This window comes from Neodiprion pinetum, chromosome 2, assembly GCF_021155775.2.
Source record: "Neodiprion pinetum isolate iyNeoPine1 chromosome 2, iyNeoPine1.2, whole genome shotgun sequence".
Classification (NCBI taxonomy): Eukaryota; Metazoa; Arthropoda; class Insecta; order Hymenoptera; family Diprionidae; genus Neodiprion; species Neodiprion pinetum.
In genome coordinates, this window is record NC_060233.1 from 39,414,331 (window position 1) to 39,425,732 (window position 11,402).

The 11,402-nt window shown below is 34.7% G+C and overlaps 2 protein-coding genes across 7 annotated transcripts; one reads left to right on the forward strand and one right to left on the reverse strand.

Annotated features, from left to right (window-relative positions):
* Positions 1-72: 72 nt before the first annotated feature.
* Positions 73-6,503, forward strand: Wdr24 (WD repeat domain 24). Its single transcript, XM_046611986.2, has 12 exons — positions 73-613; positions 719-835; positions 993-1,215; positions 1,343-1,556; positions 1,640-1,888; positions 1,957-2,117; positions 2,197-2,380; positions 2,511-2,664; positions 2,817-2,940; positions 3,035-3,539; positions 3,616-3,777; positions 3,887-6,503. Exons 1-12 carry the CDS (start codon positions 517-519, stop codon positions 4,013-4,015), a joined length of 2,319 nt encoding a protein of 772 aa, XP_046467942.1. The 5' UTR covers positions 73-516; the 3' UTR covers positions 4,016-6,503.
* On the reverse strand, positions 5,661-11,275 carry Rala (Ras-like protein A). 6 transcript variants are annotated; one of them, XM_046611987.2, is made up of 6 exons: positions 11,120-11,275; positions 10,064-10,189; positions 9,144-9,352; positions 8,627-8,801; positions 7,952-8,068; positions 5,661-7,242 (listed from the first exon to the last, which is right to left on the reverse strand). In XM_046611987.2, the coding sequence occupies exons 2-5, from the start codon at positions 10,166-10,168 to the stop codon at positions 7,952-7,954; spliced, it is 606 nt and encodes a 201-aa protein (XP_046467943.1). In that variant the 5' UTR covers positions 10,169-10,189; positions 11,120-11,275; the 3' UTR covers positions 5,661-7,242. The 6 variants fall into 6 exon arrangements, with proteins under 6 accessions (XP_046467943.1, XP_068989633.1, XP_046467945.1 ...); XM_069133532.1 differs by lacking the exon at positions 11,120-11,275 and adding an exon at positions 11,037-11,055; XM_046611989.2 differs by lacking the exon at positions 11,120-11,275 and adding an exon at positions 10,977-10,999.
* Between the last annotated feature and the right edge of the window lie 127 nt (positions 11,276-11,402).

The window sequence follows — 11,402 nt, forward strand, 5'->3', positions numbered from 1 at the left end:
TCGAAATACATATATAGATGCTACGATCACGGGGCGTTGATGACACGGCCATTTTTTTAAAAAACACTCTCTGAAGAACAATAATAATAAATAAACATTTTACCACCCGTCAATTGTACCAATGAGGATGCATTACACTATACTCGCCAAAAATCATTTTTAGTTTAATGACACTACTGTAATTACTGCGAATGTGCTCGTCGTAAAATCATAAAGATCGGGGACAAAGAATTCATAAATCACTTCTATACGGTTATAACGTTTATATTGTCGCATAAATACTGTGTGTCACAATGACGAATGATGTGCGTATTTCATTGTATGAAAACAATCAATCAAACAATTCGTGATCTTACTTCTAGCAGGCGTACCACGTGTTTGTAAAATGTATAATTCACAGAATGCGGTATTACCCTGACGTTTGATAATAGTTGTATAGTCCAACCTGAATTAGGGGATACCGCGTGAAGAAATCGAGACAATTGTTGATAAAATTTGGAGCTCACTGTTGTTAACATGACATCAAAAACGGTATTCGTTACGCAGGAGGGACCGGCAAATGCCTTAGCCCTAAATAAGGATAATACTCAAGTTGTGATCGCTGGACGCAATGGTAGGACAACCTTTTTCAAATCCTTCCATACGACTAAGCTGTTTTATTAATTTTCAATACAATTTACTGGTTTATTAAAGATTTATTATCGATTTTCTCCCTTAGTCTTCAAAATATTCGCCCTACTTGAAGACAAGTTTGAAGAAGTCTGCAATCTGAGAGTTGGGAAGAATCTTAATCTGAATTTTTCATGCAATGATGTTGCTTGGAATTTAATCGATGGTAAATAATATACGAAATATTTTTAGTGATGCAGCAATACTTGGTTTGGAAAATCCTCTGTTTCCTTAATTATCGGTATTATTTTCTAATTAAAATCCTGGATTGGCATACACCTCATAATTCATGCTATAAAAGAATGATTAAATGTCTTTTTTAGATCACATATTGGCAACCGCAGCCACCAATGGTGCTGTGGTGGTATGGAACCTGAATCGACCTTCTCGGTCAAAGCAGGAACACGTGTTTATTGATCATAAAAGAACTGTGAATAAAGTGAGCTTTCACATGACTGAGCCTATGTGGTTAATATCAGGCTCTCAAGACGGAACTATGAAATGTTTTGATCTCAGAATTAAGGAGGCTACTAAAACATTTTACAGGTATAGCGAGCCATATGGAAATACTATCCAAATTGCTCTTGCAAAGGTTTATACTCCAGTGAAGTTAAGAGTCAATCTGTGTCTTGTTCATTTACTTGTAAATTCATTGATTTGTTCACTCTTATAGCAACACAGAATCTGTGCGAGATGTGCAGTTTTCACCGCATCAACAATACACATTTGCAGCTGTTTCGGAAAATGGTCATGTTCAGCAATGGGACTTGAGGAAACCCGACCGATGCTTCCAGCATTTCACAGCACACAGTGGGCCAATTTTTGCTTGTGATTGGCACCCTGAAGCCTCGTGGCTAGCTACTGCCTCACGTGATAAAACAATTAAGGTATAGATGGTTATGGGAATATATTACAGGGATTTTCTTAGTACTTATATAGAAGAACAGAGATTAAAATTTGTATACTTCAGGTTTGGGACATATCAGCTAAACCCACATGTGAATATACAATCCATACAATTGCATCTGTGGGTAGAATAAAATGGCGACCTCAAAGAAAGTATCACATTGCAAGCTGCGCCTTGGTCGTAGACTGCAGCATTAATGTATGGGATATTAGAAGGCCTTATATACCGTTTGCTAGTTTTAACGAGCATAAAGATGTTCCAACTGGTGTTGCCTGGAGAGGAGATCCTCAGTACTTTTTATCAACAAGCAGGGTACGTATTTCCAGTGCCAAAATGAATAAAATGTTCCAGACCGAAAATTCACAAGTTTTGTTTCCTAGGATTGTACATTATATCATCACGTGTTTAAAGATGCAACTAGACCGGCAAGCAAAGCAAATCCTCAAGGCATTGCACTCAACTGCAAGGGTGATGTGGCATATGCTTGCAAAATCAGTGTGAACGCACCAACTACTGTTAAACAGTTAACTAGCATCATGAGGTATTTCTCGTGCTTGTGCTAATTGCCGCAATTAGACGGCATTTTTAATAATTTTACTACATTATTTCATTGTTCATAGGAAATCTCCAGCGAGTAATGACACCTTCTGTATGGCCTCTAGTATGATGCACAGATTCACGGAAACTGCGCCACGAGAACCTAAGTGGTTTAGGGAATGTGCTGAAGGATACTTACTCAGCGGTAGACTTAATGATATTTGTGATCATAATGCAGCAGTTGCCATTACTGCAGGCAGAAATGATGTGCGTATAAATAAGAAAATATGTCCTTCCACCATTCATACTTAGGTACAAACGGGTTAAAACATTACAAGTAAGCAGTAAACATTATTTGAACGCCATTCTATAGATTATAAAGAAAAAATTGTTATAGATAAGTACAGTATGGAGTATAACGAAAACACTGTATGCAAATCCACTTGGAAATATGTTGAAATCGTCGCCAAATGTTTCGAAAGATGATACTGTCAACACTCTGAACCTTGCACAAATTGGCATTGGATCAACAGTTGATCAGACAAATATAGGTATGACCAACATTGCTGTGATTACCATATTAAGTAAAATACTGCAAATCTCTTAAACATGTATGTAGAACTTAATGCATGGAATAAGTTGTTGAGCTTTTTCAACCTACTTATGCTTTTAGCTTAATAATAATAATAATACCACTATTCAGGTCATGAAAATGATGTCAAATCACTGCAAGGTGAAGCGCCTGGTGTGATTAGTGGTGGCGACGATGAGACTGAGACTGATGAAATGACTGAGAATCAAAATTTTATTGGCCCCATACTTCCCAGGTACTTTGCAAGTATAACTTTTCAGTATTAAATTAATATCTGTGCAATTTTTTATTGAGAATGTGTAACTTATCAATTCAAATTGTTTTTAAAGTCACAGGCGATACCTGGCTGGACACAAATGTCAACCAAAAGGTGATTTCTTCTTTGGAGATGGTGAACTCGAACCAATAACAATGGACTACACATCTGGTTATATACACAATCTCATGAATCATGAGAATGATTGGACATTACCTAAAGAAGCATTTCCTTTGCGACACGAAATACAGGATAGATCCCCACCTCCTGAACAATTTCCCAATCATTCTCCAGATATGAATGACAATGATTCTGGATCAGTCACAGTAGAGGATCAACCTTGTGAATTGATAGTGACTGCCGTTCCCAAGCCATCATTTTGGGATCCAACACAGCTAATTGAAGAAGCGTTGAGACATCATGCAGCAATTTTGGATGTTCAGACATCAGCGTCGATATTAATTGCTCTTGGAGAACGAAGAAAAAGTTTGAACATCGAGGCAGCAACTCAAGAGCATTGGTTACTCGAATATATCGACATGCTAGGTAGATTTAAATTATGGGAAATTGCTACTCAGGTAAGTTAAAAGTTATTAAAATATTTTGAGAGCCAATGAGGTGGTTGAACAAACACTGAACAATATTGATCCATAGATTATACAGCTAGCCTGGATGCCGTCTGTGTCTCAATTAAATCAGCAATCAACAACAATACATGCATGCTGCACAACGTGTACCAAGCCTCTTCAGAGGTCAGCGTGGTTATGTGATCGATGTCATACTTCAAGACATGCTCTCTGTTCGATTTGTCATCAAGTGAGTGTAACTTGTATTGTATTTTTATCAGTCATAACATAGCTGCTTCACATTAAGCAGTGTTTTAACTGCAACAAATGTTCCAAATGATTCAAATAAGGCCTTTCAGGTTGTGCGGGGTGTGTATGCATGGTGTCAAGGTTGTGCTCACGGGGGACATGTAATTCATATGAACGAATGGTTCGAGAGTAATCGTCAATGTCCAACAGGCTGTGGCCACATTTGCGAGTTTACTTAACTGCAAAACTTCGGCTCTCTATTGGCTACCAGTGAAGGTATTACAGTACCTAATTTAGGGATGCAATTACTTACTGAAAGGAGTATTTAATGTAACTTTTTCGATAAGTAAGATAATTATTATGAGGCAAGTACAGCATAGTAACTCCGACCACGCTCATAATTATCTTTGAATCGCACAATGTTATGTCGTATCAAAGTGATACCTTCTAGTCACTGACAACGAGTATTCGACATTTACACAGTTATTTATGATCCAAATGCAGCAAACATGCTCATCTTTTTACTTTTTACCCTGAAATTTAAGACTTATTTCACCACACTCATGGTAATGGTTTGGTAAATCAATACTTGTAATTTGAAGTAAGAACCCTGCTGCTAGTGAAGACACATACAATATCCTGCGCTTTCCTCGTGCCAAGAGTAAGTTTTAAGTACGTATCAACAGACCACACAGCTCGTTTTTTTTTCTACTCAACCCATTAAGAATTGATTATATTTCAGAGGTCGTTACACAATTATGCAATGTTTCAACTTGTCGAATAGACACGGTTAGTCGTGACAAGTATTTTTATAAATCATTAACAATATTAACAGTAAAAATTAGACAAAATGTACAAATGAATAGGTCTTTATATTTGACTATGGTTAATCCCACGTTTTTGATTATTATCAATGGAAAAAGAGACTGCATGGAGAAATGATGTACCTATAAATGAAATGTTTTTTGAAAATCTTCACAAAATCTTTCCATGTATCTTATACTACCAGTAACATATAGTGTTGTGCTGAGTGTATTGAAATGTCAATAGAATCATGATTTTCAAATAGCTAAATTTTAAAGTTTACTAATAATTCGTCAGTGACCGACCAAAGTTATTCATATGTCATGGGGTGGATGATAGTGATCACGATAAGCAGTTATCGATGACCGCATCGACACCCAGCTGCGATGTTATTATGGCCTAGTATGAGTTCATAACCCGTCGACTGGGCGCACGTACGAAGAATTAGAGGAAATGAGAAGAAGTTACATTGAGGAGTTGAATGTTTGACTGTATAATTGATTTATTGTCAAAGATATTGAGAGTGCAATAAGAAGACGTGAGGGAGAAAAAATGGAAGAGAGGTTTTTAAGATATCCGAATGAATGACGACTTGAGAGTCTGTATATGGGGTGAAGGATGCAAAGGACTGGGCTAGTTGCAGTGCAGGAGTAGAGGGGGCATTCTGCTGATGCGGTATGCAAAGTGAGACAGTGAGGTGATGATAAGAAGAGGATGCAGGGTATAAGGTGACTAAAAGAGTGTGGGAAAAGAATCTAAGGTCTCGAGGACCCAACACATGCATTACAAATACAAAATTAGGATTGTTTCCTTATATGCAATTATTGTGTTTTATATGAATAATGTACATACTTTTGTCATAGCTTCAACTACTGTAAATATGTAAAGCAAATAGGCTAGTAGCAAAACCAAGCAGTAAGAGAAGATGAAGTACAAAACATAATGTCCGTACTTACTTCATATTTTTATGTATAAAAGTCATACGAAACTTCTTATTTGATCTGTTATGTTGTGATATGTCATTTCTGAAGAAATTCAAAATACATAGTGGATAAATCATGGATGAAGGACTTGCAATGATTGTAATATGCTTTGAAAGTACATGACAGGATTCTTTCAATCGTGTATTCATATTAAAGGTACAGAATTATAAATTATATTACAATTTTTCACGACGTTTATCGAGTGAGTAAATTGCAAACTGAGGTGTGATATAAAGTATTAAGTATTACAAAAAACAATCGTACAATGTCCAATTGATAACTTTTAAATCTGAAAATTTTGTTATATACGTATCAACAGTATCTGTACAGTAATTGAATTCGAATACGCTGAAACTTACACAAATGAGTTGTCGCATTATTAGAATTTTCAGTAAGAACAAATTAATTGCACAAAAGAAATCAAAATTTATATTTACCAAGTGTAGCAACAATTTTGAATCACTGTTATTGTGTTATAGGTACAAGAACTTATACTAGGAAAGATCGTTAATTTTAGACCAGTTAGTTCTCTAAAACTCGATTTAACAGTAAATAAGATCGTTCACATACTATGAAACCAGGGAGCTAATATTATTAATCAGAAAACTTGACGTTATTATAGAGATAGTCTGATATTCAATTCAACTAATTTAGAATATTGAAGAAAAGGCACATTTACCGGTTGGAAAAGTACAAAAGTATGAAAATAATTTTCAACGCTATTTATGTATTGCATTTAACGTAAAAAGAATTTATACAGCTTATGTCACTGGGAAAATATAATACTTTTAATGTTGTGTTCACTTTATTGATTACAAGATTTCCGTTATACTTGCGTTCGAATAATTAATTGAAAATGCATTTTCTTTCCGAAAATAAACGGAAAACTATTTTTGAAGTACGTCTACAAATTCACAATACTTATTGCTACACGTTTATATTCACCATTAAAAATTTTGTCAGCTTTGAACGGAAATCAATTTTATTGAATTTATTTTTTTTTGTAACGATATGAAAAATTAAAATTAAATTACGGTAATTATATAATATACAAGCATGCTTGCATTAGATATACAAATGACATAATTTGCAACTTGCCAGTCGAGTATAATGACGATGCAATGGAATCAAATGACGAGTAGGTATTACACATGTACAAAAATGATGCAAAAATATTTGCATGTTCAAATATGAGCAGTGGAAATAGTGTGAGGTTCCTATAATTGCAAATTACTTTGTACCAAATTCATCAGAATAGAGGGCACAAGCATTGCACATTTCTTGTGCATATACATATAGGTGTACATTTAAATTAGTTTGTTACGACTGGGCATTTATCATGTATTGTTGAAAACATTACAGCCACTAATGAGTGTAAAAATTACAGCTGCACGAATTGCATCAAATATTCATTTGAAATGGTATAAGCAGATGTCAAGGCCAAATGATTATTATCCCTTTTTGAAGAAATGTGAAATATCTTCATGCCATGGAACAAAGGAGCTATTTATATTATTATACCTCGCTAAGAGATACGCAGCAATGATTTCAAATTATGATCGTTTTTGAATATGTTAAAGTAATATGCAGCAACTTGGTTTCTTCTTCCGTTCACCCCCCTCACCCTGATTTTCTTGAGCCTTGCGTGCAGCTATTGCTCGCATTAGGTCAAAGAATACCTGGAATTATCATTCTTTCAATTTTATAAACTACCAAACAAAAATGGTATTGTGTAGACAAGTTTTAAGTAATTTAAATGGTAAGAATTATTTGAAAGTCAGGTGATATTTCTGTCTGGCAGATAAGTTGGTAAATTTAAGAATTATGTTGCTTGAATTAAAGTTTGACACATGTAAATAAATAATATTATCACTTTGGATCAAAGTTAAGCAGCTATTAAATTCAACTTTCTAACATTAAGAAGCATTCCATTTACAAAAGCTGTACTTTTTGAACATTAATTTTAAGCAAAACTAAATAAAAATTTAACAAAGGTAAAAGAAATTTACAAATCAGCTACAGACATTAAATAATAGACTATTACATTTGCATCAGTACATGGAAAGATACGTTGACCTGAATTCAATAAAAAAACGGAAGTAAGCAATATGGCATCGCAACAAGGTAACATCAAAATTTTTATGCGTATGAACCATTACAGAAATATTATGTTGAACTTTTATATCATATTATATAGCAAGTTTTTGAAAGTTTCAAAAAACGTTTCCAAAATAAATAAGCATGTATGCTGTAGTTGGATTGCGATACATGTACCAATAGATTTTAGTTGTGAGTAGGTAAGTTTATGCAGAGGGGAAGACTGATGCACTGTTTATAGTATGAAAATACCATATGAGGAGAATAAAAGTGCGAGAGGAGATTGCCAACCTATAGAATAATGCACATCTTTTTCTTTCTCTTGGCACGATCCTTTCCACGGCCATTACTTGCAGATTTATCTTCGATCTTGCGAGACCTTATCTCGCGCATTAGGTCGAAAAATACCTGAAAATGCGCAAGAGATACTCTGTCTCAAGACTTGTAAGCATGAAGCAGATGCAGTCATACAATTTAAACAATAACTTTGCTGAAGTGTTTCATTGATGTAGATATTTGGTTTGTGACTTTTGTATGAAAACACAAATAAAAAACTTTCTGAAAACTTGAATACTAGAGTTCTCAAGTTTGCAAATCGTGTAGAACACATTTAGATTACATTGATATAAATGCCACCAAACGTGTCCATATCTATTTAGTGCAGATGATTAAGCCAAAAAATTCATGCAAATTTTATATAAACAAATTTGCTTGGCTGACAATAAGAGTGCGCAGCAAAATGTGAACATATACAAATTTAAGCCTTAGTTCTATAAATAGGGCACTGAAAGCAGTATCTGCAGCAATTGTGTTTACACTTTTATATGTTAAAAAAAAAAAAAAAAAAAAAAAAATTAGTTTTACCAGTTACTTGACAGAACTGACCAAAAGAATAAAGTATGTTGGTTACGCATAAATTTTGCTACGAGAGCTCAATATCTTGACCAGGAAAAGTTTATAGCATACCTTGTCAACGTTTTCTCTTGTTTTTGCACTAGTCTCAACATAGGGAACACCCCACTGTTGCGACCTAGCTTGTGCCTCGGCTAGATTGACTTTTCGTTTTTCTTGAAGATCGCTTTTGTTTCCCACCAGCAGAAAGGGAATGTGATCGTCATTTTTTACTCTCAGAATTTGTTCCCTGTTGAGGAAATTGTTCATTGAATATCAATCAGTTGTAATCTGACACCAAATTTTTTTTCTATTCTAACTTGATAAGACACTGCTGCATGCAGTAACAGAATAATAATAGAGATAGCAAGAGTGAGTCTTCATACGATATTAGATACCCTAATAATATTTCGAAAGGCATAAATGTAGAAACAAGGGTCAAGAGGCAAGCAACAGCGAGGAGACAGCTGCCTTCGAGCTTACGATCAACCATATATTTATACTCTAACTGTTTAGAAATATGATGAAAATTTTCCTTTCCTTGACATTGAATAACACAACTAAGGAGTTATATTAATATTTTTACTCTTACCTAAACTCCTGAGTGGCCTGAAAACTATCATCTTCTGTTATAGAAAATACGCAAAGAAAGCCTTCACCACTGCGGAAATAATTATCTCTAATAGCTGCATAATCTTCTTGACCTGCTGTGTCTAAAATATCTATTTGTACTTCCTCCGCATCCAATACAACAGTCTTCCTGTACGAGTCAGCCTTTGTTGGCTCGTAATCTTCAACAAACTAAAATGACACATGGTTGTAGATATGAATGACTAAAAATGCAAAATAAAGAGTTCCACAATTATATTGTGCAACAAGATAGGATCATTTGTGCTGTGAAACTATTGATTACTTGCAGTCTATAACAAAAATAGATTATGTTTCAACTTCGTTATTAGCAACTGACAATCACGCAATGATTTTGAGGAAATTGGATCATAAGGTCTAAAAGAAATTTATCAACCCTTTTTTGGCCTTTCTTAACACAAAATTATGGGAAAGTGAAAGTGAAAACAAAATTTATACCCTAAAAGATCAAGTAAACAATATCCACAGCTATTTGATTGTTACTTTAAAATATTCCAAACTATTTCCCAGCCGTCAGAAAGCTGGGGTTCATTGCTGGATGGAAAGTTTTCTTATCATGATTGGTACTGCTATCATGTTATTCAGAAAAGGACTGCAACGAAGTGTTTGTTACTCTATGCTGACCAACACTCTCAAAAATGTCATTTCAGATAAAGTTCCCGCCAACGTATTCATGTTTGGCATTATAAAAATCGATACAAAACAGTTTCTTTCGATTGTTAAGTTGAATAGTAACCTATTTACATTACACAGTGTTATACATTCGTTCCAAATGACTGAAATCAACTGAACCTTGTACTTCTTCAAATCTAATTAAAGTGTGAATGATAGCCTGATAAGGGGCTGAAGAAATCACCCACATACCTCGTCGTACATGAACTGTAGAGTCAGGGCGGACTTTCCAACACCTCCGCTACCCACCATTATGACCTTATGAAGGGCCTGTGTGGCGCCTGGTTTTTTAGACATTTTTGTATGTGGAATTTATATCTGAAATATTAATATCAGAATGTAAATGACTGAAATTTGCACATTTAATAATATGTAATTGTTGATTGATTACGCGCATGTAGAACAGAATTTCTCATTATCTGGAGGAAAAAACTCAATACTTTATAAGCTATATGAACTACGCCTCCATTACTATAATAGAGATCTGAAAGATATGGAAATCCTATTGTCAGCATGGGAACCATGGGAGTAAGGTGAACAAATGTTTACGTTTCTCGCATGCACTCAACACTCATTATTGTTGTTGTGTTTGATAATTTTTCTACTAATAAATAAAGACTTTACATTTATGTAAAATATGGGAATTTTCTTAATGTTGATTAATTAGGACACTGAAAATTTTCCTGTCTTCTCCCCTGAGATGTAAATGGAAATTTTACCAATTTTATCGCTGTCAATTGTGTAATATTTAACTATGAATATATGTAAAAACAATCAAACCACAACTACGATATTACGACATACTGTTAAATAATGGTCATCTATTAGAAAGTTTACAAATAATACATTGTTGATACGGGTATCTAATCGACTTTAATCTTGACGGAAAAATGAAACATTGTAATGAGGTTTAGTTGTAACAATGTGACATTGTTGTTTGAAAATAGTTAATGCATCAAATTTGTTGAAACCATTATTACGCATTTAACACCAATTAGTACAGACTTGGAAATTACTTCGATCTCACAATAAAACATCAAGATTAAGGGCGTATTCGTAGGATGAATAACCAAAAGGCGTTGCCGCGCTGTCGGGTGCTAGTTACCAGAGGAAGTCAATATTCGTGTTTCATATATGGCAATGTTTCCAATTTATGAAAGTGTACCGTTATTTTACGGATGCAGGTTTAATCGGCGAATCTCTTGGGGGTATGATTGCAAAAATAACAACAGAAAAATGATTAATTACCTTCAAAAATCGGTCAATCGCAAAGCCCGACGTATCGAACGCTCGCATCCGTGATCCGTCACGCGCTGGTTCTTTATCGAGCCGTTAAAGCGCCAACACATGGCGCTGCTGAGTGTTGAAAGTCGTCTGCTTCTGTCACTCGATCTGTCACCGACTCAGTTTCGGTGCTTTCCCAAAATTCAAAGCTATTGATTATCCCACAGAATATGCTCACAGTTAACTACTTTCAGATGTTGTGGTGAAGTAAAATATTTGATTCAAATTTTCTTCACCGCTCTTCACT